Raw genomic sequence first — 27,226 nt, forward strand, 5'->3', positions numbered from 1 at the left:
CGTCCAAAATGTATTGGCATTGAGAGATGTGATCAGTATTTACTGAAAGGAACTTTAATGTACTCTTGGCATGAGCCCCTTTCAGCTGAATCCTGAGAATTTCACAGCTTTCCGCATAGTGCTTTAAGTTGTGCTAAGCCCTCCATTGATTGGAAAATAGAGGATTTCCCATCAGTTAAGTAATTAAGAACCTACCATTTGAACCTTGTCGAGCTAAACATTTTCCCATAATCAAGTTATAGAAAAAGAAAGCTGAAAGATTCCACAAAACGTTGTTAAATTTTTATTAGAAAAGGATTTCGTAATTTTCTCCAGCTCAAATTCAGTCTATCACATTTGCCGACCAAGGTGAAGAGCTGATGTGAATATAACCACCACAAGAGATGTTGCATTATATACAAAATTAGGTGACAGTAGGTTCCAGTACAAAGGCATGTTCACTATTTCACTATCATTGTTCAGAACATGAACAAACTGATCAACATTAGCCAGTAGGATGAAAACCTACAGCACACCAAGGACTAAATACCTTTGTTTATAAATTTAAGATTTTCATTAAAGACAACAATCTCAATAATAACTGTAACTTCTACCATGGATCATGAGTTCTGAACATTTATTCATTAGAAAATCATACGAGGTTTACATGCGGGAACAAACTGAAATGCTTTTACAAAGAATTTCTGTAAGGTAATCCTTTAACAGTCATTATAGATTTTCATGTATAAAATGTTGATCATACACAATCAGCAACAAAAAGAAATTAATACAAGAAACACATGCATGTCAAGTCCATCTCCAGGCACGAATCAAATAAATCAACACAGTCATAATGTCATCAATTTACCAGAATGTAACAGTAAACTGGTCCAATAATGATATGTATGATAAAACACACAAAATCATCATATTGTTCTGGTACCAACCGTGTACCCAACAGCGACCCAGTCTGCATGAATCGAAGGGTACCCATTAACAGCAAGGAAAAGAAAATTAATAGGTTATTAGGGATCCGAGAATCCCATAATAGAACTCAGCAAAATTTTATCACTATTCAAAGCCCCCCTTTTCATTACACGAACACCCCATAATGTATTTGGATTTTCACCGTGGCCGAAATCGAAAATCCCCTTTGAGGCATTTGTTCTTGTGCGATTCCGGGACTATACAACAGCCGACATCCCACCCGATTTGCGAATCTCGAAGGATAACCCCTGCAAATCGACCGATTTGGGGTTTCGGACAACCCACACGAGCCCACGATCAACCAGTAGGAGAAAGCACAGAATCCCTACCTGTCAGGTGTTCTCAAGGTGGCTGTCGCGATTTGGATGCAGTCGCACACCCTTTGTCACTGCGAGAGGAGGCCGACATCGATTTCTCCACTGCAAAGGAGCCGGTGTCGATGGTCCCACTACCGCGCACGAAAACGAGAAATCGGGGTGAGAGACAGAGAGAGAAGGACGAGAGGGTGGAAGAGAGGGAGAAAGCCAGCGAGAGTGGGAGAGGAGGGTTTCGGGGCTCCTCTTTGTAGAGGGGAGACCGAAAAGGGAGGGTTGTTACCCTCACCTCCGGCGGCTGTGCATACCTCACCTCCCCTCTTACGAGTTTGCAAGTGTTAGGGTTTTAAACCCTAACACGCCCCTTTTATCGGCCAGCCCCTTATCAGGCTCCCTTTTCTTTTTCTTTTTCTTTTTTTTCACTTTACAGGGTGCGGGTCGGGTCCGGTTCTGAGCCCCGCGACCCGTGACTCGAGATCCAACAATAAGGTGGATCTGGGTCCGGTTTTGAATGTGGATCCGATCACGTTATAAAGGTGGATCCACAGGTTGGATCCAAATGGGTCCAACTGTGAATCAAACCCAAAATAATTTTATTTATTTCTTTACTTTTATTATTATATATATAATAATTAACATAGGTATGATTCTTATGGATCCGGGAAGCGGATCCTAGGCCCAAAACACATAAATTCAAATTAATTGCATAAAAATTTGCATAAAATTTTCGGTTATTACAGCACGCCTCGCCTTGAGGCGCACGCCTTGCCTTGACCCATGAGGTGCACACCTCATGACCCATGACGCGCACGCCTCATGGTGCCTTGCGCTTCATTAGCGTGCCTCGAGGCACCAAAGGCCTCGCCTCTCCTCGCGTCAAGGCACACCTTTGGAACCTCAAGACACGCTTTTCATAACACTGGTAGCTAGAATATAAACATCCTTGACAGAATGGTGCAGACAAGATAAAATTTATTTTCTATAATTGCCATTATCCCTTTCTCATTGGCAGAATGTTGCTGAAGGATAAAAAATTCATATAGTTGCCTAAAGCTCCATATTCTTAGCAAGTATAAAAATATTAGTTGCAGGCAATGTTGTCTGCATCGTAGTGATACACACTCGTATCATACGATATAGGCTTGTATCATACTATATTGTACGATACAAGGCATATTGTATGATACAGTATCGACGCTCTTTAAAAAGGGTCGAAAAGTAATTTCATGTTTTTAGGTTTTAAACACCTCTTGAAGGCTGACTCCCTCATTTGTGTAGAGGTCATTAGAGAGGTATTCACGCACCCTAGAAGCCGTGAGAGCGATTTGAGGGCCAATCCCTGCGCAAGAGAGAAGGATTTTGTAATTTCATCAAGAGTGTATTTTCAACATTTTTCCACTTAAGAAAATGGGTTAAGGTAAAAAAAAACTATTCTTTGCTTCTTATTGAGTTTTTTTTAGGGGAAGATGGCATCAAATGATCCCACATGGCAATGGAGCACTCAAGTAAAAAAACCCTATAAATGCTTCATATGTGATTTTGTGGTTGCATTTTATGCATTTCAACATTGTTTCATGTGTTATGATTTGTTAAAAATTTTGCTATTTTTTTTTATGTTTTAACTTTTTTTTTCAAAATTTAAATTTTTTTACGACGATACAATACATATCTTATTTTGAGCCCCACCGATATGGGTTATGACAACCTTGGTTGCAGGGCTTGAATGGCTTTTGTAAAATGAACCAACTCTTTGCAATATGAAGAAAGAAGAAACAGCACCTTGCCATGGAGCATTTGGTTCCATAAAAAATCTCAACAACACTTTTATTGGAAGCTATGTCACATGGGTACGGGTATCGATACGGAAGATACGACACAGCAATTTAAAAAGTGAGGACACTGGGACACAACCATTATATATATATATATATATATATATATATATATATATATATATATATATATGGAGAGAGAGAGAGTTTGGGTATGGATCAGGTGTGGCTCTCCATTAGGATCCCTATTAGAAATTTGAAAACAAAAACCCCTGAATAGAATTTTTTTTTTAAATGGTAAGGGGTTGAATGAAATTTTTGAAAAGGGGAGGAATTTAAAAAAAAGTTGATAAAAGGGAGGATGGGGTAACGAAAGGGGGCTTCCATCCTATCTCTCTCTTTCTCACATTTTTCTTCCTCTTCCTCTTCCTCTTTCTTCTTCTTCCTTCTCTTTCTTCTTCTTCTCCTTCTTCCTCCCTGCCCTTCGACCCCAGGTCAAAAGTCAAAAAAAAATGTTATTTGGGTTGGATCAAGGTTAGACCTGACCTGATCTGGACCAGCACATACCCATGCCATGTCCGGTACCCATACCCGTGTCAACACGGGTACAGCTGATTGTTAGACGTGTCTATGTGATAGATTGGAAGATGCCAGCAGTGCAAAAGAAAACCAGCTTGAAATGAAGCTGCTATAATGCCTTATACAAGATCTATGCAATACACTTTTTTTTGGGGAATGAGCCAGAGGCACATTTATTGTAATGCACAAACAATTTCCCAAACAAAATTTCAAAGTCAATCTATTTGAGAATTCCAGCAAGTATGTCTAACCAGCATACATATTTTTGTCTAAGTGAAAAAGAAACAAACTAAAGGTGATATTCGGATCATGATGAAATTATACCAACAAACATACATGATATAGCATTCAGTTTTTTCATGGGGAAAAGGCAACAGTATCCATCCAATCATGACAAACAAATGACATTATATTATAAACAGGCTTAGATTAATTTTGTGAATGACAATTGACAACATACTAATGATGAATGTCCATGTAGATCACAGATGCAGTAAAAATTATTGGTTAATATAATTGTTGATATAGCTGTTTAATTTGTTTGAACATGTCAACAAACATGTGTACTAAAGGCAATATGAATGCAAAATCATGAAAACATCCTAATGTATAACATGAAAGCAGTATACAATACAGCTACAAATCTTTCTGCTGAAGCCAAGAGCAGAATAAATATTGGAAGAACCTGTTGCCAACTTGCTCTACTAATTCGACCAGATTTGACTGGGCTCAGAAAACACACATTTGACTTTGGAAGAAACCTCCATTGACTCATGCAACTTCAGGATTCAGTTGTAACAATTCAAGATATATTCTGAAAAGGTTCACATGTAAATGAAATTTATTACTTCCAAAAAACTAAAGAGAACTTTCTGCAAGGCCACACTCCTGACATTAGCATATATTGTGAACAATCAACATGAGCACCCCTCACACCAAAAGAACAAATGACAAAATCAAAACATTTTCACAAGAGAAATTGAAGCATATTTCTCCATATCAAAATTCAATATTTGGCATAAAATGTGGTTCAGAAATCAAACTGTTCAAGATTCTCTAAGGATGTATTTAAAAACTACATAATATTTGCATCACCGGAAGGTATTACCTTTCTATCTGCTCTAGCATATCCAAAATATGGAATGACAGCAGTGATGTTTTTAGCAGATGCCCTTCGACATGCATCTATCATAATCAAAAGCTCCATAAGATTCTCATTTGCTGGAGGACAAGTTGGTTGGACAAGGAACACATCACACCCTCTTACACTCTCTTGCAATTGAACATAAATCTCTCCATCAGCAAATCGCTTTATTTTTATTTTTCCAAGTTCTAGGCCCATGTAGCAAGCAATTTCCTATATACATGACAGAAAAATAAGTTATTAATATCACAAACAATCCTTTTAGCAAAAACTTAACAATAAATGAGAACTTTTTTCAAGTCCTGATATGAGAATAGCACAAATAGTGGGCATTTTGAACCCACCAAAGTCTGTCTCAGTCATCACAGCAATAACAGATATCACGGTTAATTTTCCAAGACAGACTTGCATCATCCGAGAAAATACTAACAAAATGCCTAGGGACATTTCCACTTGATAAATCTCTAGAGAATTACACGATTAAAGGCTTTAAGTTGCATGTATTGTACAGAAATAGAAAATGTAAGTGATAAACACAAGATAAAGAATAATCTGACAGTGTACAGGCACTAAAAAATCAGTTTACGCAAGATACCTTTTCCTCCACTGAATTTTCTTTCAGCAAATATGTACTTATGTTGGACACATACAAGTATGCAATAATGCCAACACAGCCCAATTGTGTTCAGTAGTGTAAATAACCCAATTATGTGAAAAGACGTGTGTGCTTCTTTATAATGGGTCATGGGTCAGGGGATCCAGACCCGTAATTATGTTGTTTCATTAATGGCATGCATGTAATTTATTCTTGTTGTAATAGGGGTATTTTAGTACCCTAAACTTTGTATTAGTGATTGTATATAAATGAATAAGAATAGCAGCCGACTCCAGTGAGTGGAATCGGGATTTCTTTGCAGCTCCTTCTCTCTCTCTGTTCCTCACTCTTCACGCGTGGTAGAACTCAGGTTTCACAAATCTAACATGGTATCAGATCCACGCTAGAGCTGGATCTGGGATTGATTCCAAAGGTATGTCTAAAAAGATCTGAATCTGATCGTTTTACTCTTCCAAGTCAAAAAAAAAAGGGAATTTTGATTCTCAATATCTTTTCTATCTGCCTTCTCATCTTGTCCCCAATATATCTCTCGTATCTCGATCTTGATCAGTTCTGATTAAAATCAGATCTGATCAAGTTTTCTGTCAAAGCCGATTCTGTCTTGGTATCTCGATCTTGCTATTCTCAACTTTTATCACTATCTTGATCAGATCTGATCAGATTCATATCTGATCACGCTTCTGCGTTGCCTTCTTAACCTTTAATCTGGTCTTAACCTATTTTGTTGATCAGTTTCGATCAGAGTCTGAATCTGATCACGTAATCGGCTGTTCATTAATCTCGTCACCAGATCTGAGATTCTCCTTTCCTTTGACATCTCCATTCCTTTCATTCTTGAAAGGCTTTATATCAATATCGGATATGATTTCTACTCATATGTTCTTTTAGGTTTTCGTATTCAATGGTTAACTGTTTATTCAAATCTTCAAAATCAGAGATCTGATCGGAATTCAATATTTAGTTTAAATTAGATATTGAATCAGTCTTTTCTTTATCTATTGTCTAGTGTTCCTCACATAGCCTGATATAGTGCACTCTGCAAAAAAAAAAAAAGAGGGGGTTGCAGGAATTGCAGTTACTTTAGTCATCTGTGTGACTGTTCTGTCTGCAAAAAAAAAAAGTTGCAGGAATTGCAGACGGGCTGTGTGTTGGACACATTCTTATTATTGTGAAACATGGATTCATTTCCTACTCAGTCTGGTCTTTCTTCAAGCTTCCTCAGTCAACTCGTATCTAAAAAATTAAACAATTCTAATTTCTTGACTTGGAAGAGGCAACTCATTCCTTTCATTAGGAGTCAGGATCTTTCTGAACATCTGGATGGATTTGTTCCAGTTCCTCCAGAGTTCATATCACGAGAAGAAAGGGACAGTAAAGAAGCATCTTCCACAGTATATGTTAGAAATCCTGAATTTGTAGCTCGGATGAAAAGAGACTAGGCGTTAGTTGCTTATACTACCTCTACATTGTCATAAGAGGTACTTGTGGCAATTCCAGACGACTGTACTGCCATGCAACTTTGGAACAGACTAGTTCAGACATATTCATAGGTTTCTCAAGCCAGGTTTGTGTTTTTTAAAAGAGAATTTCAGATGTTAAGAAAGGATTGCATGACTATCATGGAGTACTTGAACAAAATGAAGATCATCACAGATCAACTAGCAGTTGTTGGGTGTGCAGTGACTGATAAAGATTTGGTACAACAAACTCTGAGCGAATTTGGGCCTGACTATCACATGATTGTTACTTCCTTATTATGTTTACCTGAGTTGCCCAAATTTGAAGACCTGAGTGCAAAACTATTTCAATATGAGATGAACTTGAAGGGATTTTCTGAAGAATCATCTATGCATACAGGGACGCAAGATGTTCTTGCTACAGAGTTAACTTATGGACGAGGACAAGGAAGTTATGATGTTAAGGGAAAGGTAGGACAAGGAAGAAGTGGACAAGGAGGCCGTGGACTATTGCCTACACCCAACATATATCCCAACCCACAGCGACAAAGGCCAATTCCTACTTGTTTTCTATGTAATAAAAAGGGGCACATCAAAGCTAACTGTTGGTTCAATCCCCTAAATAAAGGAAAATCAACACAGACTGAAGCAAAGAAAGGAACATATAGTACAAGGGTCAGCGGAAAAGTAAAAGAGTTATTGTTGTCAGCTTTAGCCAGATTAAATCTGAAACAAAATGAGCAAGGTACTTGGTACGTGGACTTTGGGGCAGCGACTCACGTTACTGGTGATGCTGGTAAGCTCCTAAACCTTGTTCCTTACATTGGTAGAAATAGTATAGTTACTGAGGATGGATCCCACCATTCTATCTCTCATATTGGAAACTCCGTTATACCTATGTCAAAGTCCTCTCTCAACCTTTCAAAGGTTCTCTATGCTCCTATCATTAAGAAAAACATTGTTTCTGTTTCTAAACTTGTTGATGATATCAATGCTTCAGTTGAATTTACTCCCTCTTCTGTTCTTGACAAGGATCTCTACACGAGGGAGACGTTCGCTAAAGGAAAACGACAAGGCAATATGTATGTTTTCCAAGAAGATCCTTCGGCTCGTGTTCGTCCTGTTGACCCAAACTTGAAGCTCTCCTTATCGTCGTCCTCCGTGATTTCTACATGTGTCTTTAGTGTCTCTGAATCAAATAAGCCAAATCTTTGGTATGGTCGTTTAGGTCATCGCAGTAGTAGTTTCATTGAGAAGCTTGTCTCAAATAACCTCATTCCCAAGTCAAGTTTAGGAATAAATGTTCATGACAACAAATGTTCTAGTTGTCTCTTATGTAAGAGTCATGTTTTACCCTTTCATTCTATCAATAAAAGAGCTTCAAGACCTTTTGATATTATCTATTCTGATGTTTGAGGGCCTGCCCCAGTTGCTTCTATATCTGAAACTAGATATTATCTTATATTTGTTGACAGTTATTCTCGTTATACTTGGATTTTCTTCATGAAACACAAATATGAGACTTTCAAGTTGTTCCAAATTTTCATTCCTTTGTCAAAAATCAATTTTCTGAAAACATTCTTTGTTTCCAATGTCACGGATGAGGTGAATTCTCTTCAATTGACTTTACTAACTTTCTTCAAAGTAATGGGATAAGGAGAAGGGTGTCTTGCCCTCACACACCTCAGCAGAATGGGATAGCTGAAAGGAAGCATCGTCATATTGTTGAGAGTGCAATGAGTATAATGCATGATAGTAATCTTCCGATTACTTTATGGACAGAAGCTTTTCACTCCGCAGTCCATGTGATAAACCGATTGCCCATGACTATTTTGGAGAACAAGTCCCCTTACTTTTCTCTATTTGAAGTTCATCCCAACGACCATGATTTGCGCGTGTTTGGTTGTTTATGTTATGTCCATATTGATAGTTCAATGAGACATAAGTTTAAGGACAAGGCCTTGAAGTGCAAGTTTGTGGGCTATGCAGATGACTATAAAAGATACAGGTGCTATGACCCCACGAGCAAGCACATCAAAATATCAAGAAATGTTATCTTTGATGAATTGAGTTTTGATTGTCGATGCATTAGTCCTCCTGAATCAAGTTCCAGAGTTGAAGTCTAATATCCTTGGTTAAATTCTAAACTTTTCTCCGGCACTAGCGATATTTGTCCTTCAGATTATGCTCAAAAGGATAAGGAATCTATGCCTGCTGATGAGATGATTACACAAGAGAGTACAGAGCCATCTTTGGACCCAAAAAGGTATAAAGGTCTTGTTTACATCCGACGAGGAAGAGAGGCGCCCACTATTGTTAATCAGGAAATGGATACATCCTCTACATCCACTTCTACCTTTGATGCTAGAAGATCCACTCGCCCTCGTCATCCGATAGAAAGATGGGTCAGTTATGAAAATTTCTCACTAGATTTTTAACTTTTTCTAACAGCTTTGAGCAAGGAAGATGAACCCACAACGTTTTCTCCTATGTCACATGGGTGCGGGTGCGGGAGCGGGTGCGGGGATTCGGCACTTCCAAAAAACCCGGGTGCGGGGGTGCGGCAGGGGCAAAAATGTAAAATATATATAAATATATATATATATATAATTTTGAAGTTTTAACAGTTTAACATTTATTTTAAATTATTTAAATGTTATAAGGCACAATAATTTATTTTATTTTTCATGATTTTCTCCTAGGTTTCATCTAGGTGCAGTATGGAAATGGACCACTGTTTCTTAGTCATTGTCACCAATCCATGTGTTATATTCTAGATAATTAGCAGCCTATACCACTCAATGAACTACTTCATGGAAATGAACGAAAAACTCGGTTTAAGATTAAGCTAAATCAGGACTTTCACCATGCTTCTCCATGAATGTAAAGGCATCTTCTAGAAAATAAAAGCTCTTAAAGGAGAGGAATATGAATGTCACTAATCTTCTTGATGGGTACTAGTGACCTTACCTGGAATCAGGCATGCAAGTGGTTTCATTTAAGCATCCATTAAATCAAGCAGACATTCATTTAGTGGTCAAGACATTGACAGTTGACCCATTACTTGCAGGTTTTAAAAACAGATTGAACCAGAACATCAATTTTGTGCTAACCCTCCAGGCAAGGAGCTTCTGCATTCATTTCTACCACCAAGCACACCCTTGAATTGCAACATGCATTTGAACTTATTTATTCTTAGTCATGCATTTGAGCTTATTAATTCTTAGATATACACTGCATACTTAGTTAATTCCATGGCTGGTAGCAAGCGCCTAGTCCCACCACGCAAAATAAAAATGAAGAAGAGCAGTGAATAAGATTACTTCCACTGTTGCCATGCTTCAAGACACATACGCAACATTCAACAGTGGATGACTTACTAGATACCATTCAACAGTTTATAACATTTAAATAAAGGGGAGGGGCTCGGCCCCTCCCCTGTCGACCCAAAAACGAAAAACATAAAGGGGAGGGGCTCGGCCCCTCCCCTGTCGACCCAAAAAAAGAGCTAGATGGGGGAGGGGCTCGGCCCCTCCTGTGCCGAAAAACGAGGGAGCAGGGGAGGCTCAGCCCCTCCCCTGCCGACCCAACAAGAGACCGAGAGAGGGGGGGTGCTCGGCCCCTCCCCATCCGACCCAAGAAGAGAGTGAGAGACATACCTTCGAAAGGAGAGGAGGAGCCGAGAGGATGAGCCGAGAGGAGGAGCCTGGGAGGAGGAGCTGGGGCGGCGGCGCTGGGGCGGCGGCGCTGGGGCCGGCGGCGCTGGGGGCGGCGGAGCTGGGGCGGCGATGGGAGAGCTCGAGCTCAGGGGGAGAGAGAGGAGAGATTAGGGCAAAAAAAATTTTTTGCCCTAATGCTCCTTTTCATCGAGGGAAATTTTTTTTTTTTTACGCCTAAATTATGGACAAAAATGACCCTGGGTGCGTTGACCGCACCCAGGGTCGTGTTGACCGCACCCAGTGCCGCACCCGCACGCGAACCCGCGTCGCGTCGCGTCGACGCGGCTGCGGCATCTATTTTGCCGAGTCCCTGTGACATAGGTTTTCTCAAGCATCAAATTCTAAAAGATGGATTGAAGCAATGAATGAAGAAATGGAAACTCTACATGAATGTGGTACGTGGGATGTTGTACCGAGACCACCTGACAAAAATGTAGTTGGGTCGAAATGGGTGTACAAAATAAAGTATAAACCAGATGAGACTATAGAACGGTACAAGGCGAGGCTTGTAGCCAAAGGATTTACACAGGAACAAGAACAGGATTATGATGAGACCTTTAGTCCAGTGGTGAAGATGGGGACAATCAGAGTCATACTTTCTTTAGCTATTGAACATCAATAGATTATTAGTCAACTTGATGTGAAAAATGCCTTTCTCCATGAAAATTTGAAAGAGAAAGCATACATGGAGCAACCCACTGGTTATGCAGAAGGCAATCCTACAAAATACGTATGCAGATTAAAAAGGGCGATATGCGGATTAAAGCAGGCATCCCATTCTTGGTTTGATAGTTTCTCCCTTGAAATACAAAAATATGGTTTTAGGAGATCTCTCATTGACCATTCCTTGTTTATATTAAAGAACCAAGACATAGTTACTCTGTTGTTGATATATGTAGATGATATTATCATCACAGGTAACTCCAACGCGCATATTGAGGAGGTCAAACATCTCTTGAATCAGAAATTCAAAATGAAGGACCTTGGTAAACTACGATACTTCATTGGAATTGAAGTTGACAATACTTCTGAAGAAATGACTCTCACTCAACATAAGTATACCATTGATGTCCTTAGTAAGGCAGGTATGAAAGATTGCAAGCCCTTGGGAACTCCTAGTGTTCTTCACCAGAAACTCAGTTCGCAAGATGGAGATTCATATGAGAATCCCACACAATATCGTAGCATAATGGGCATGTTACAATATCTCACTTTCACTCGACCTGATATAGTTTACTCTGTAAATCAGGTATCTCAGTTTATGCATGCACCATGTGAAGGGCATATGGAAGCAGTTAAACGGATACTTCGGTACCTGAAGAGAACTATTGGGGATGGTCTTTTGTATAAGAGAAAGACAAATGAGCAAAAATGCACATGAAATTACTGTCTATACTGATGCAAACTGGGCGGGAGACCCAAATGAACGTAGATCGATATCTGGCTATTGTGTGTTTGTTGGGATGAATTTGGTCTCCTGAAGTAGCAAGAAACAAAAGATTGTTGCTAGATCAAGTACAGAAGCTGAATATAGGTCAATGGCAGCCGCTACTGCTGAAGCTACCTGGATTAGGCATTTATTGACAGAAGTGGGTGAGTCGATCTCTCGATCTATTCTTTTATGTGACAACCAAAGTGCCATCAATATGTCATTTAATCCCATTTATCACAGTCGTGCCAAACATATTGAAATAGATCAGTATTTTGTGAGACAAAAAATAGAAGAGAAGGAGATTGAGCCCGAATTTGTCCGTACTTTAGATCAAGTGGTTGATATATTTACAAAAGGATTGACAAAAGACAAATTTTGGATGTTGAAAGGCAAGTTGTTCATGGTTCAGAACCATGTACAACTTGAGGGAGGGTGAAAAGACGTGCGTGCTTCTTTATAATGGGTCACGGGTCAGGGGATCCAGACCCGTAATTATGTTGTTTCATTAATGGCATGCATGTAATTTATTCTTGTTGTAATAGGGATATTTTAGTACCCTAAACTTTGTATTAGTGATTGTATAAAAATGAATAAGAATAGCAGCCGACTCCAGTGAGTGGAATCAGGATTTCTTTGCAGCTCCTTCTCTCTCTCTGTTCCTCACTCTTCACGCGTGGTAGAACTCGAGTTTCACAAATCTAACAATATGATCAACTTGAAGGAGGGTTTGACAAATTTGAATGCTCATTAGTACTGAAAAAGTTGGCCCAATGCATCCTCAAGATAAACCAGAACTCACTCAAAACCCCTGAAAAAACTTGTCTTAGACTCTTGGCCCACTTCACTCCATGACCTGAACCAACAGTTTTCGGAAAAATCATGAAAGTTTTGTGGTGGGAGTGGAGGACTTGAGCCAATATGCCCAAGCTTAGAGCTCACCACGAACCTCTCTAGAGGTGCCGAGGCGCCCTCACAGTATGGACCCCATGAAATTCTCAAAAAGCATAAGAAGACCCCTAGGAAAACCCCAAAAAATTCTTAAAAATTTTCAAGAAAATAATCCAAGAAAACCCCAAATCCAAGCCCGATGATAAGAATAAAATAAAATTTAATATGAGAAGTGTTAAAGACATGACGCAATAACAAATGATCGTGCCACATGGTGCAGCATCAATGGATATGATGCCATGTGGTGCAGTATCACCAAAAAAGCTGCCACATGGATACTCTATTTTGGTCCCCGTATCTTGTCCCCTAATATACTAGTCATATTGAAAACTTCATAAAAAATGGCTGCATCCCTGTATCTACAGCCATATCCAGGTGGCACAGAAGTTATAAACAGTAAAACAGGCCATTTCCCCTCAATTCAAAACCATTTGAGCCTTGAGTGTCTCCTTGGTTCTTGTGTGGCCTCGAAGTGCATGCACATCCCAATTATTGCTTAAGTTCACTCAAAATCCTAGAAGATCTTGATCTTGTTTGGCTCAAGATCCCAACAGTTGAATGCTTCTATTAAAAAAAAACAGCCAATCTGTTGAGCATTTGCCATCAACATCAACCTAGGGCTTAGGGCTACCTAAGCCACTTTCTCCTCCTCTATTTTCCTATTTTTCTTTTATTTCATAGTTCATACATCTTTTTTAGTTAGCAATTTCATTTCTACGTACCTATTTTTCCTTTTACTTCTATAAAAAAATTTCTATGATTTTAGTGCTTTAAGTAAATAAGTTCATAGTTTTTTTTTTCAAAAACATCCTAGATTCGTATGGTCATGATATCTCTTTGCATTTTTTAGGTCCTAGCTTTGGATTTTTTAAGTTCTCAATGTATATTCTTAGCATTCATATTTTCTTACTATTTTGCTTCTTTCTTTCTAAGTTTATTAAGTTTCATATGATTCTAGTATTTTCCTTATTTTTTAGGTTCTTAATTTTCTAAAATTCACTTAGATTTCCCAAGCTTAGAATTTCTCTAATTCACCTTTAGTCCTTTGCATTTTCTAAGTTCTTACCTTGGTTTTTTAGTGCTTTGGATTTTCCTAGATATCCATACTACTTGCTTTATTTTTTAGTTTCAAAATTTGTTAGATTTATCAATATCTTTAAGAAGTTACAACCTTAGATTTTTCAAGTCCTTAGAATTTCACATTTTGCCTTAAGATTCCCCAAGTTGTACCTTATCTCTCATGGTTACCTAATTGATTGCACTATTTTGTGTTTTTTCTTTTTTTGAGCAACGGTGGTGTGTTTACACCATTGTTACTCCCTTACATGTGCAAAGTTCGAGGTACTAATCATGTAAAGAGGATCCGGATTGAATTAAAGCCCAAATAATGTCAAAGATACCTGTTATAAATGGAGAATGAATGGCCCTGAATCGTATCTGTGAAATCCCATCATCTTTCAAAATGGATAGGAGATTGAATTTTTCAGAGAATTTCTAAAAAAAAGAGAAGAAAGGCTGGAACTCTCTGGATACTTTGGTGCCTAGAATTAGTCATTCCTTTTCCTATGACAACCTTTTAGGAGAACTTTTATTTTTCATCAATATTCCTTGTATATAGTATGCTAATGCGAGTTCCAGGCCAAAGCATTAATTTGCAAGAGGGAAATCAGAATATCACAAGAGGCACTTTCAAATATGCAATCTCTGAATTGTTCAATGATCAACATCAGCAATAAGCTCCTTTTGCTAATGAAGGACTACTTTTCCAAGGAGGTTAGCATTTTATAGTTCCTGTGATACGTCGAGGATTGCATATAACAATGAAAATAGCAAAATATCCAGGAAAAAATTATATTTTGGTTTAATAAAACACTCGGACTACTCTGGCCAAAAGCAATATGCAATATGCAACATGCACCTCATAAAAGAGAAGTACAATTGAAAATGATGGCTTCATCATCTAACTGGATCAAAAGTAAAACAATTTAGATTTCAAAAGGATAAAATTATGCAAGTCTCATGCAATCCCATTTGCAACATCTAAAAAATAGAAAATTATGCATGCCTCATCCAATCCCAGTCGCAACATCTAAGAAATAGAAAATTATGCACATGTCTCATGCAATTCCATTTGCAATAACCAACACCTGATGTCACATAACATAATCACATGATTCTCAGTGATTAATTTCAGTTTCTGCCATCAAAATAAATGAAGATATCATTCCACAGTTCCACAATATACCTGAGCAAGTAAGGGGTTCGCCGTGCCAGAGAAGATACGCAACCTTGTATCATTCTTAGGGACCAGTTTTTCCGTATTTTTAGATACAAAAAGGCCAGGAACTGTTTGCTCATTGAGAACCGGGACTCTTGGTGTACCATTGTTAAATTGTAGAGATTCAGCTAGTTTGCACCTCTGCATTAAGAAAACAAAATGAAAACACAAAGAAAGTAAGAGGGAATCATTAAGAACACGATCAAACATAACCATGCAACTGAGGAGCTACGATCTAAGTTGTGCAATCAAGAAATTCAAAACCAAGCTCTGAATGTCAAATAGTGGCATCGAGCAGAGCAGCATAGCGCAGCCGCACTAGGAAACTAAAAACTATTAAACCCATATGAGCTGAACTCACAAAATGCAGGTTGATTTCTTCTCTTTTTCCCTCTTCAAGAATACATTATTAGTGAAACAAACTTACAAAGCACATGCAACAAAGTTCCCAGTCATCGATCGATAGGCCACGTGAACTGAGAAACACCATATAACTAAGCACCAATATGCAGCGACATTCCCAGTTTATTGTTTCTATGGAATCGACGACACCTTTTTCCAAAAAAAAGAAATTACATAAGACTCTTGATGGTAAGACCAGAAACCGTAATCACTCCAAGAATCTGTTAGTTCCAAAATATCATGAATTCAGTAGTTAAGACACGACGACTCTGAACAGAATCGAAACTCCTCGTTCTGAAAACAGCAAAAGAGACAAGAAAAGAAACAGATTTTCCATTCCAACTGAAGCCGCTACTCCCAAACAGAAAGAGATAAAACCGATTGCTGCGGCAAGACGGAAACTAGAAAGAACATAAGAATCTGTCTCAGAAAAAAGCTCATGGGCAACGAAAGAGCAGCGCTGAAACGCAAACAATCGAATCCACTCTCCAAAACTGAGAAATAAGTGAATTTCATCAAAGACAATGAAGCAAATTGGAAAGAATCAACTCACCGTCCCATACCGAGCAAGACCACCAGAACGCACCACAGATTTTCCGAATTCGATATCGGACACCGCGACGAAGCTGGAAGTTCCAGAAGCGAGCAGCCGACGGGACACCGCTCCGGCCGCCGAAGCGTCACAAGAGCGGGAACGAGCGGAGAGAATGGAGTTCGACGGCGAGAGGGAGGCCATGCTCAGGGAGAAGCGATGAGAGCAGATGAAGCAACTCTTCCAACTGGTTCAGACTTCAGAGAGGCACCGGCGGGAAGGAAGAGGGCGATACTTTTTCGGTCCTTAATAAGAGAACGCGAAGAAACAAAATTGGGACGAAAATCGCGAAAAGTATCGCGACATCGAGTTCTTTCACTGGAGAAACGAAGAAGGAAATGGCGGCGAGTTCAGGAAATTGTTTGGCTTTTCTTTCTGAAAAGGCAGTGAACGCCGAAACTGGAAAGTGCGAGAAATGATAAGGGAGAATTTATGGGCCAGCCCGATGATTTAAACCGAGGACAAAAAAAGGAAAAAATATCAGGTGAAACGTGATTAGGGGTGTCAACGGGTCGGGTTTGGTTCGAACCAGGTAGAACCAGACAGACTCGATTTTCGGGTATGGTATCGGGTCCAGACCCGGGTCAAATAAGGTTCACTATAAGAGAAATCATACCCGGACCCAATAAGAACTACATGAACCATATCCAGACTATACATGGTAAAATAATATTTTTTTAGCATTTTTACATTGAAAATTTGTGGGTCTTAATTAGAACTCGGGTTGGGCCCGGGTCTGGTATAAAATTTCACAAACTATACCCGGATTTATGTATTAATCAGACCTTCAGGTCTGAAACCGGGTCTTTGGTCCGGGTCGAGTCTGGGTAAACCCAACCCATTGACACCCCTAAACGTGATTTTTGCCACAATACCTGATCACCCAGTGACACATTCAAAGTGTGCAACCACAATTGCATCCTCACAAAAAAAAGGGAGTCAAAGATTTGCCAGATGCAAAGGGAAGGATGACTTTAACATGGACCTTTCTTTAAGTTTTAGCTTTCTTCACGAGGGTAGGGCTGCAATCGATCGGATACAGTTTGGTTCCTGCTTGATCTTAATATGAATAAGATTTAATATTGTGTTGAATCCAGATTAAAATATATATAATCATACTGGATCCAGTAAAAGAGGTTTCAATTTACAGATGGTTCCAATTAGATCTGAATCTGATCCACATTCAAATGTATTAATTGAAATGACGTCTGAATAATTTTTTTTTCAAGTCTGAAGTAGCGGTAGCAGCTGAGTAGGCAGGCGTGACAAGCGTAATGTGGGCATCAGGCACGTGAATTCGCCAAGGTAGCAGGGTGTTGGAAGGGACCCCGGTGTGCATGGGAGAAGAGAAGAAGAAGAAGCTATAGGATGATGGTCTGTCTGCACAGCCTTCGAGGTGGAGGAGGTTCCTCCAAAAGAACACAGTCCGATCATAAAATTGAGAGCTTATTCCGTGACCTTTGGTTGCTAATGAGTCGTTTGATGGGTGCTTTTGGTTGCTCAAACTTTTTGAACAGGCATCTATGTTGGCTTAAAATTTATAGCCTTTTGAACCAAGTTCTTTGACCAAATAACCTTCTTTTTGCCTAGTTTTTTTGAGGAAAAGTTTATTTTATGAGATATGTTTAGTCTCGTATATTGAATATGTTTTGGAAATACATTGGGTTTAAAATGTGTAGAGTTGATTTAGAAGGCAATGCCCTCAAAGGACTTGTCAATTGAACTTTGGATTCATATTTGGCCCGGCTTAGCTCAGCTCGGTCAAGGAATAACACCTAGCCTTAACGGCAAAGCCTCAACATCTTTGAAACCTTGAGAAGGCGAGTGGGTGCATGAGGTGCGTTCGAGGCCTTAAATGAGTGCATGCTACCTGCTGGGTTTTATAAGCCTATGCAAACAGTTTGAACTGAAGCTTATATAAGCCCCAAGTGCCTCAGGTTATATAAACAACAAGCTTATGTTCTCATCATCACTCTCTCTTCCCACTCTCTTCATTTTCCTACTTTCTCTTTGAAGTTGTTCAGGGTAGCCATGTCATGGTAATCAATCTACTTAGTGATAGACGAGTCTAGTTAGTGCTAGAAGTGACTAATATTGCAAGTGAGGGGCAGCTTTAGTTGTATCTCAAAAGCAAAGTTGTGTTCAATCTTACTGCACCCGACTTCAACCTGTCGCTTTTAAGAAAGTATCGTTGTTGTGTGTATCTAAGCTTTAGTCCAACCTATTATAAAGAGATTTCTAACAATTTAAAAGTGATATCATAGTTTCATGGCATCAACAGTGAAGGTCGGGAACCATAAGCGTATTAACTTTTCCTAGTTCGATGACATTAATTTCAAGCGATAGCAAAATAAAGTAATGATCTTCATTACCATGGTTAAGGTGATGTATTATGTTATTCAGAATGAGAAAAAAAACTATTGTTGAGAATAGAAAGTGTCACAAGTGAAAAGAAGATGACTATGTGTGTCGATGAAACATTCTGAATGTTTTGTTTAACTCACTGTTTGATCTTTGCTCAGAAGTGAATTATGGACAAAAGCTCAGAGAAGCTCTTTAGAATAAATACAACATAGAGGGCACATATAATTGTAAGTTTTTTGTTATCAAATATATGGATTTTAATTTTTTTCACTACAAGAAATTTGTGGATTAGCGACGACCTCAATCTGTCGCTAAACAGTTTAGCGACGGATAACTTCCATCACAAAATTCCAGTCGCTAATTAGCGACGAAAACTATTTGTCGCAAGTTTCGTTGCTAATTTGCGACGAAATAGCGAATGCCATGATTCATGCAGAGATTTGGTTTGACCACGGATTAAAATCCGTCGCAAAACATTGGCCGTTTCACTTTTGCGATGGATAAATATTCGTCCCTAATTCATCGCTAAAATAGACGTTGATACTAAATAGCGACGGATAATATTCGTCGCTAATCCATTGCAAATAATAAAAAAAAATTTAAAAATTTGTTTAAAACATAAATATTGAGAAAAAAAATACACATAAAAAATACATATAAAATGCAACGAAAACAATTTATCGATCCATTATAATCCTCACCAAGTTCTAATTATTTACAAGTGAATATTTACAATGATTTTTTTTTTAAACAACAAGAAGGTACAACAAATTCAACACATGAATCTAATCATCACCAAGATTCTGTGTGTTATCTTCTTCATTGTCTCGATCTGCCCCTTCAGCTCCTCTACGCTGATTATCTTTAGCATCCTATAAGAGAAAAGAAAGGTTAGTATTGATAAACAAAATATAATGAAATAAATTATATGCAACGCACTAAGTTAAGGCAATCAAAGTAACATGAGTGAATTACACATAATCTACCTAGCAATAAAGTGAAGGATATTAACAGAATTCAGATGTATTCTAAGGCTGACATAAAAAATTCATAATGATTTATGCAAATATGTGTTCTAATCATGCATATATTAGCTTGAAATCTAACGACATGAAACAAATCATATGAAACTTTCATACCTAAGAGGCACCTGCAGACGAAGTTCCCCTGTTCCGAAAAAAGCTGCACAACTCATTATGGATAACGTCAAAAATTATTTCATATAAATAGTCACGCATTGTGTCCTTAACAAGCTGGTGGACATCATCCCAAGAATTAGGCGGGTCAGTCGGATGCTTGGAGCTGATGCTGACGGGAGAAGTCTGAAAGCCATGACTGGAGGAGGCAACGACTGGTGAAGTGTTCATATTACTCCCAAACCCGAACACACGACCCTTTTTGGGTTCACCTGTTGCAGTCACCCATGCTGCAGGATCAAAAGGCAGATGCTGAGTGAAGTCATCGCCATATCGCTCTACCATCTGTTGCTCGTATGACTCCTACAAAGTAATGATTATAATGTGGATTAATAATTAAGAATTACAATGTTTATGATAACTTGTATATTACAATATTTATTACTACAATAAATACATATCGTTGTCGTTCTCGTCTTCTCTGATACAAACTCTCTTGTGGTCTTACATTTATGTGTTTCAACAAATACGTCCTTGTATGGCACAATGCTTCCTTTTTCTGCTTCCTGCAAAGTTAAATGATAAAAAATTTATTTAATAGGTATGCAACAATACTTATAAAATTGACAATATATATATTGATGAGTTACCATTTTCTTCAAATGGCTCCCAAAAGTTCTAGATCTACCTGCGTGTAGATGGGTATCAGGCATCTTCACTCGGTTTTATGTAGCCTTTGCTGAGCGGTTTCAAAATTTATGTCTCGCCCACTTGTCGCACATTGCATCCCAAACATCTGACCTGATAGTAGGAGGGTCATGGTCCTTCTACTACAGTGGATCATCTATCTCGTCAGATGTTTTTCTTGTTGCAATCTTCATATTATGCAACATGTCTGCAAATCGACTGGCAGCCACCTTCTGCCATACCTTCCTCGCGTCCTGCTTATCCATCGTAGTCACAAAGCGATTCGAAGCCTATACATAATTTTAGAAATTTAGTAGACATGACTATAACAAAAAATTAAATATGAAACACATTAACTATAAGAAAAGATTGTATACCATGAATGGCGACCATAATCTATCCAACACCTCCTTCGGGTACTCTTTTCATTGAGCGATCGGTCCTGGTAGATGTTGAACTAGTGAATGCCTAATCTCTCGTATTACCTCTTATAGATCGAACCTTGTGTTGCACATGAATTGATACACATTAACTATTAATATACAATATTTATAAGATAAGTATAGGATAAGTGAAAATGAAATACTTACGATCGATTATCGATATACACTATTTGAATGAGTCGTCATATGTCAGACTAAGAAGACCTTGCATCCAACATTGTCTCATGACTTGTATGAACAGCTGGTGTAGGTGGGTCATGTGCAGGCAAAACATCATCTATAAAAAAATGAGTTAGAAATGCATACAATGCGCATTTGAACTAATTAAGTATACAATTAGTTAAATGATATACCTATCGAAGCAACCCGTGAAGATAAAGGCTGAGACTGACTATCACTGAGTGCTCAACCACTGTAACCTCCATGAACCATATTCTAATAAATAAAAAATGTTATGCAATACATTCAAACATTGCAATACCTTCAAATCATTCAAATCATTGTAATATATTTTAATACATTCAAACCATTCAAATCATTAACATCAAATATTGCAATACATTAAAACATAAGATATGACATCACTTGCTAATCATGGATAACTTATCATTAACTTGTAATACAATTTGTTCAATTACACAACTCTATATCATCGTGGATACATAATCAAATCGAAAATAACTTCATGCAAGACATTCAAACATTGCAATACATTCAAGTCATTGCAATATATTTCAATACATTCAAATCATAACTCTATACTTATCGAAGATACATAATCAAATCGAAAATAACTTCATGCAATACATTCAAACATTGCAATAACTTTAAATCATTTAAGTCATTGCAATACATTTCAATACATTCAAATCATTCACATCAAATATTGTAATACATTAAAATATAAGATATGACATCACTTGCTAATCATGGATAATTTATCCTTAACTTGCAATACAATTTGATTAGTTACACAACTCTATATCATCATGGATACATAATCAAATTGAAAATAACTTCATGCAAGATATTCAAACATTGCAATACATTCAAATCATTCAAGTCATTTCAATACATTCAAATCATAACTCTATACCTATCAAAGATACATAATGAAATCAAAATTAACTTCATGCAATGCATTCAAACATTACAATACATTCAAATCATTCAAGTCATTTCAATACATTTCACTACATTCAAATCATAACTCTATACCTATCGAAGATACATAATCAAATCAAAATTAACTCCATGCAATACATTCAAACATTCCAATACATTCAAATCATTGAAGTCATTACAATACATTTTAATACATTCAAATCATTCACATCAAATAGAAGTATGTATTACAAGATGTATTTCACTAGCTCAAAAATTCTTCCTCATCACTTTTTTGACTTTCATATCTTCTTCTTCCTCCTCATCCTCTTCGTCGTCTTCTTTTTCATTGGGTGCTTATCCACTTGGTATATCATTTGAATCACATTCTTTCATGTATGTGCCATCGACCAATAGAGAGATGACATGCATACCATGCATGACATTGTGACCATAAGAGAAGTTATACATATCATCTGATTGATAGTAATCACTCTTTTCAGTTAACTTGTCTTCCTGTAACTGATCATACTCAGGGTATAGTTTAGACTTCACCTTGCAAACTGCCCACTATTCATTTCTATCTGACTTCCTTATACTCGGATATGAAGTATAGTAAACTTGTTGAGCTTGAGAGACTAATATGAATGGTTCATATATTTCAAACATTGATTTATGATTCACCTCCATAATGCCTGAGGCTTTGTCGACTCTTGTTGTTGTGGGATCAAACCAATGACACTTTAATAAAGTTACCCTATTATTTATGCCTAAGTAAGTCAACTCTATTATTTCTTCTATAACACTGTAGTAGTCATGTTCATTTTCACCGTAGCTGCTACCCTTGACGCACATGCCACTATTCATCATTGACTTGCTTACATCATAGTTTTTTGTATGAAATCAATAACCATTTATGATGTACCCGTTGTAACACTGCACAACTTTGGTCGGACTATTTTGTAAATCACATATTTCTTGATCTTTAACATTACCATAGTGGACCTACAAGCATAAACAATGACTGTGATCACGACCAATTAAGTAACTTATTTTTGTTTACACGGAAATAATATATGTCATCATCCTTACCAACTATTTCAACCATGCCACAAACTTATTTTCACGTTCTTTATGTACTTCTGCACCAGTGAGATGTAAAAGTTCTCTTCGCAACTTTAGATCAAATCGTTTGCACTTAATAAATACTTATATTATCGAACTATGTACGCATGTATAAAACTTAGTGTTACATATTAAGTATACCTACTCGATGTATGGGTCGATTGCTGAGCAATTTAAAAGGATATAGGTTTGTGATGCGTCTTGCTCTCGATCTTTCAAGAGTCTTGACAGGCAACTGCCAAAGGCATACCTAAGTGGTTGAAATATCGACAGTTTGTTAGCTATAATAAATTGTTCTTCATCATCATTACAAGGTGAGCATGTGTAACATGTTGGAATGTGAGGTTCAAAGTATATATATGAGAAATTTGAAATATCTTCTAAAGTGTATGCCTCACAAATTGAGCCATCTACTCTTGTTTTATTCTGAACCTTTTTTTTTAGGTCAAACATGCATTTGTCAACAATATACATCTCGGATTACAATAAATTTCTCAATAGCAATGAAGAGAAAAATATAAAAAAATATATACCTTTCAAATGGGTATATTCATATATATTGCACAAGATCATCAACCCTTAGTTCATATGGCAAATGTATGATGATATGTTTCATAACATAAAAAATTGTTAACGGAAATATCTTCTGTAGCTGATAAATAGTAGTGACGACAGAATCCTTGAGATTCTTTACCTTAGACACTACGACTTCCGATGCGCACAATATTTTAAAAAATCTACTAAACTTGGACAATACCCCTCATATAGGTGTAACCACTCCAAATTTTCCTCATCCATTCTCAGACAATCCCCCTCGTGTGGGTGCCAACCCTAATAGGTCAGTATAGGAGTCCAACCCCGAGTCTGTTTTAGAAAATTACCATTTTACCCCTAGGTCACCCTAGACCCATGTCAGTTAGAGTTAGGGATGGCAGTGGACTGGGGGAAAGCGGGGCCCCGCCTCACCCCGTTTGGACCGAGGATGAAGGGTATGAAACGGGGATAGAGGCGGGGGTGGAGGATAAAATCCATCCCCGCCGCGGAGGCGGGGCAGGGGTGGACGTGCACTTTTTCCCGCCCCGCCCCGTCCCCGCCACGATCCCCGCCTAATCCCCGCCCCGACCACTTTTCCCCGCAATATCCCCGCCCCGCCACATTCCCGTTTGGACCGGGGATGAAGGGTATGAAACGGGGATGGAGGCGGGGGTGGAGGATAAAATCCATCCCCGCCGCGGAGGCGGGGCGGGGCGGGGGTGGAGGATAAAATTTTGAGGCGGGGCGGGGGTGGAAACCTTGTCCCCCGCCCCACTACCATCCCTAGTCAGAGTTGACCAAAGCTCATTTGTAAGCTCAGAACAGTTAGAATATTAGTCATTTCAAGCTCACTTGAGCTCACGATGAGCAGACTATGTTCATTTCTGACCATTCCTGCCAAAATGGGATCATTTCTTCAGAAATGAGCTCATTTCTCACTCAAATCCAAACCAATTGTCTCTGAGTCAGTCATATTCCCTTAAGTCTAGCTTGAGCTCACCAGAAGTTCAAGTGCTCTAGTTTCAGTTCAAAACCACTTCCAAATGTCCAGGAGCCCATTTTATCCCATTTCAGCTCTTTTAGCTGAAATTGAGCTGAGTCCAGTCAGTTGAGCTAGTGTTTGAGCTTCAGTTTTAGTTCATCTCAGTATTATTAATCTTTGTTCCAGCTCAAACCCATCTCTGGTCTGTAATTTACTTTACTCTATTGACCATTTCTCTAAAAATGGCAGCTTTTCTTAATAATCCAGTCGAGGAGTTCAGTTGAGTCAGTGTCTTGTCAGTCCATTTGAGTTTTGAAACCCTAAAACCTAGCACAATCCAGTTCATTTCAGTTCAAACTAGCTCAAACCTCAATTTTCAGTGTCACTCCGGCTCGGTAGAGACCAAAAATCATTTCTTGAACCATTTTGCCCATTTCATCAATTTTATCACTTTTTGAACTAGCATAACTGTCAAACGGGGTTTAATATCCAAATTTCTTCATTCAGAGTTAGTATTTCGCATGGCATTTCATGTCATTTCTTATCATTTGTCATCATTTTCCATCATTTCATAACATTTCATTTCATTTTCAAGATCCAGAACTCCAGTTTTGAAAATTTTAATCTAGATTTGAGTTTTAAAGTTTCCAAAAATCAATTTCAAACCCTGGGTTTCCAAAATTGACATTTTTACCCCCAGGATTCTAAATTTGGAAACATTTTTCCTGAGAAAATAATCTGGATTCTTTTCAAATGTGGTTTCTCAAATTCTAGACTAGATTTGTTTCACAACGGGGTGCGGAACTTCAAATTCTAAGCTCATTTCAAAAACTGCCAAAAATAGCCAAAAGTTTTCTGAGGAATTTTACAAAGTCATTTTGCTTTTGCCACAAGTGGGACCTACTCTGAGTGGTGTCACACCGAAGCTTTTGGTTTTTATTTCAATATTTCTTTTTTTAGAAATCATGTGGGCCCACTCCAATGTGGCGCCCACTCTGAAACTCTTTTTGAAAAAAATATGTGGGCCCACTCCAAGGTGGCACCACATATAAAAAAAAATATAAAAAAAAAAAATCCAGATTTCTTTTCCTTCCCTCCTCTTTTTTTTTCCTTTCTTCTTTTCCTTTTCCTTCTTTCTTTTTTTTCTTCTTCTTCATCCTTTCCTTTTCTTTCTTTCCTTCTCTTTCTTTCTTTCTTTCCCTCCTTTCTTCCTTTCCCCTTTCCCTCTTTTCTAAATGCCTAAAGGGCACTATACGGCTAGACCTTTCTTTCTAAAAAAAACTATTTTTTTTTATTAAAACCTAAGTTTTTGCTTTTGTTTTTTTTAACAAGAAGGAACCTACAGTGGTCTCTCTCTCTCTCTCTCTCTCTCTCTCTCTCTGCCCATTCATCTCACGGCTGGGGGACTTCTTTCCCTCTCCCTTTAGCTGAATCTCACCATCAAGCTTGTAGCGTCTTCAACCCCATCTCTTTCCACCTTGAAGTTGCAGCCTCCATCCTCCAACTGATCTCAGCAAGCCCATCAAGACCTCCAGCCACAACTCTTCTTCAACTTCCAGCAAGGTATCAGCCCTCTCTACAGCCTTGGCAGTCGGTCCTCCTTGGTAGCCAACATCAACAACAACCAAGCTTGCTACACCCCCTCCAATCTTCAGCAGTATCTCCAACTCCTTCCTTGGTGATGCCCAGTAGCATAGCAACATCTTCATCCCTATTGACAACAACCCTTCCTCAAGGTAAGATCTTCATACTTTATCATGTTTTTCTTTTGTATTTGTTTTCCTTATTGCATGCTTTGCTATAGAGAGGAAAAGATCCGTCCAATCAATGGACCGGATCCTCCTTTCTCAAAGCCAAAAAAAATATATATGTGATTTGTATCCCCCTGCATTTATTTTCTTTTCATGATTAAATATTCATTTTAGATGTTTTAAGATAGTTTTATTGCTTTATAAGTATTTTGCTTAATTTCCTTAATGTTTGCTATTAGTTTGAAGGTTTTGATTTTATGCAAAAGTCTGATTATTATTTTATGTCTAATTTTTTGTCAATAAATTCCAGAAAATTCATTGGTAAATGCCTTTGCTTGTCTGTGATATCCTGCCAAAAACCTAGATCCATTTAGGTTTCGGAACCCTCTCTAATAAAATGAACTTTGAATCGGGTTTTAAACCCTGTGAAAATCTAGAATCCCATTTTAGCAAGCTTGAAGACCCGAGAATCCCCCATGGGAGATCTGAATCATTCTTAAAAAAATATTGTAGATCCATGGTGAAACCTACTATTTTTATGTATTTTTATAGATTTTTCCAAAATGATTTGACCTTTGTCAAAAATCGGATTTTCCAGACCTTTGTGAAAATTTGGTTTTCTGTTTGTCAGGGTCTAGACTGACTTTAATCCGCTACGGCGCTTCAATACGTAGGTCTAATGCCAAAACTATCAACATTGGAGTTGTTCCTAATAAACGCTTATGTCATTTCTCAGAATTTTAAAATTTTTAGGATTAGGATTTCTAGTTTTCCAAATTTTATAAGTTCATTAGCTAAATCCATGTTAGTTAGATTTTATCATAATTAGAGGTCTGATAAACCTCTGTGTCCGTCCAATCCATAAGTTCAATGCAGAAATA

The 27,226-nt window shown here is 38.0% G+C and overlaps 1 protein-coding gene across 4 annotated transcripts in view; it reads right to left on the reverse strand.

Moving 5' to 3' along the window:
- Positions 1-16,621, reverse strand: part of LOC149842543 (ribose-phosphate pyrophosphokinase 1) — a 34,422-nt gene extending 17,801 nt beyond the window's left edge. For 2 of the 4 annotated variants that reach the window (XM_090001482.1, XM_090001483.1), the window contains exons 1-3: positions 16,181-16,621; positions 15,193-15,366; positions 4,740-4,988 (exon numbers count right to left, since the gene is read on the reverse strand). In XM_090001482.1, coding sequence (XP_089857608.1) covers positions 4,740-4,988; positions 15,193-15,366; positions 16,181-16,363 — 606 coding nt within the window. In that variant the 5' untranslated portion in view covers positions 16,364-16,621. The remainder of the gene's footprint in view (positions 1-4,739; positions 4,989-15,192; positions 15,367-16,180) is intronic. The other 2 variants (XM_090001486.1, XM_090001484.1) reach the window with 1 other exon arrangement.
- Between the last annotated feature and the right edge of the window lie 10,605 nt (positions 16,622-27,226).

Source organism: Nuphar pumila, chromosome 3 (assembly GCF_984573655.1).
Source record: "Nuphar pumila chromosome 3, dmNupPumi1.hap1.1, whole genome shotgun sequence".
In the NCBI taxonomy this organism is placed as follows: domain Eukaryota; kingdom Viridiplantae; phylum Streptophyta; class Magnoliopsida; order Nymphaeales; family Nymphaeaceae; genus Nuphar; species Nuphar pumila.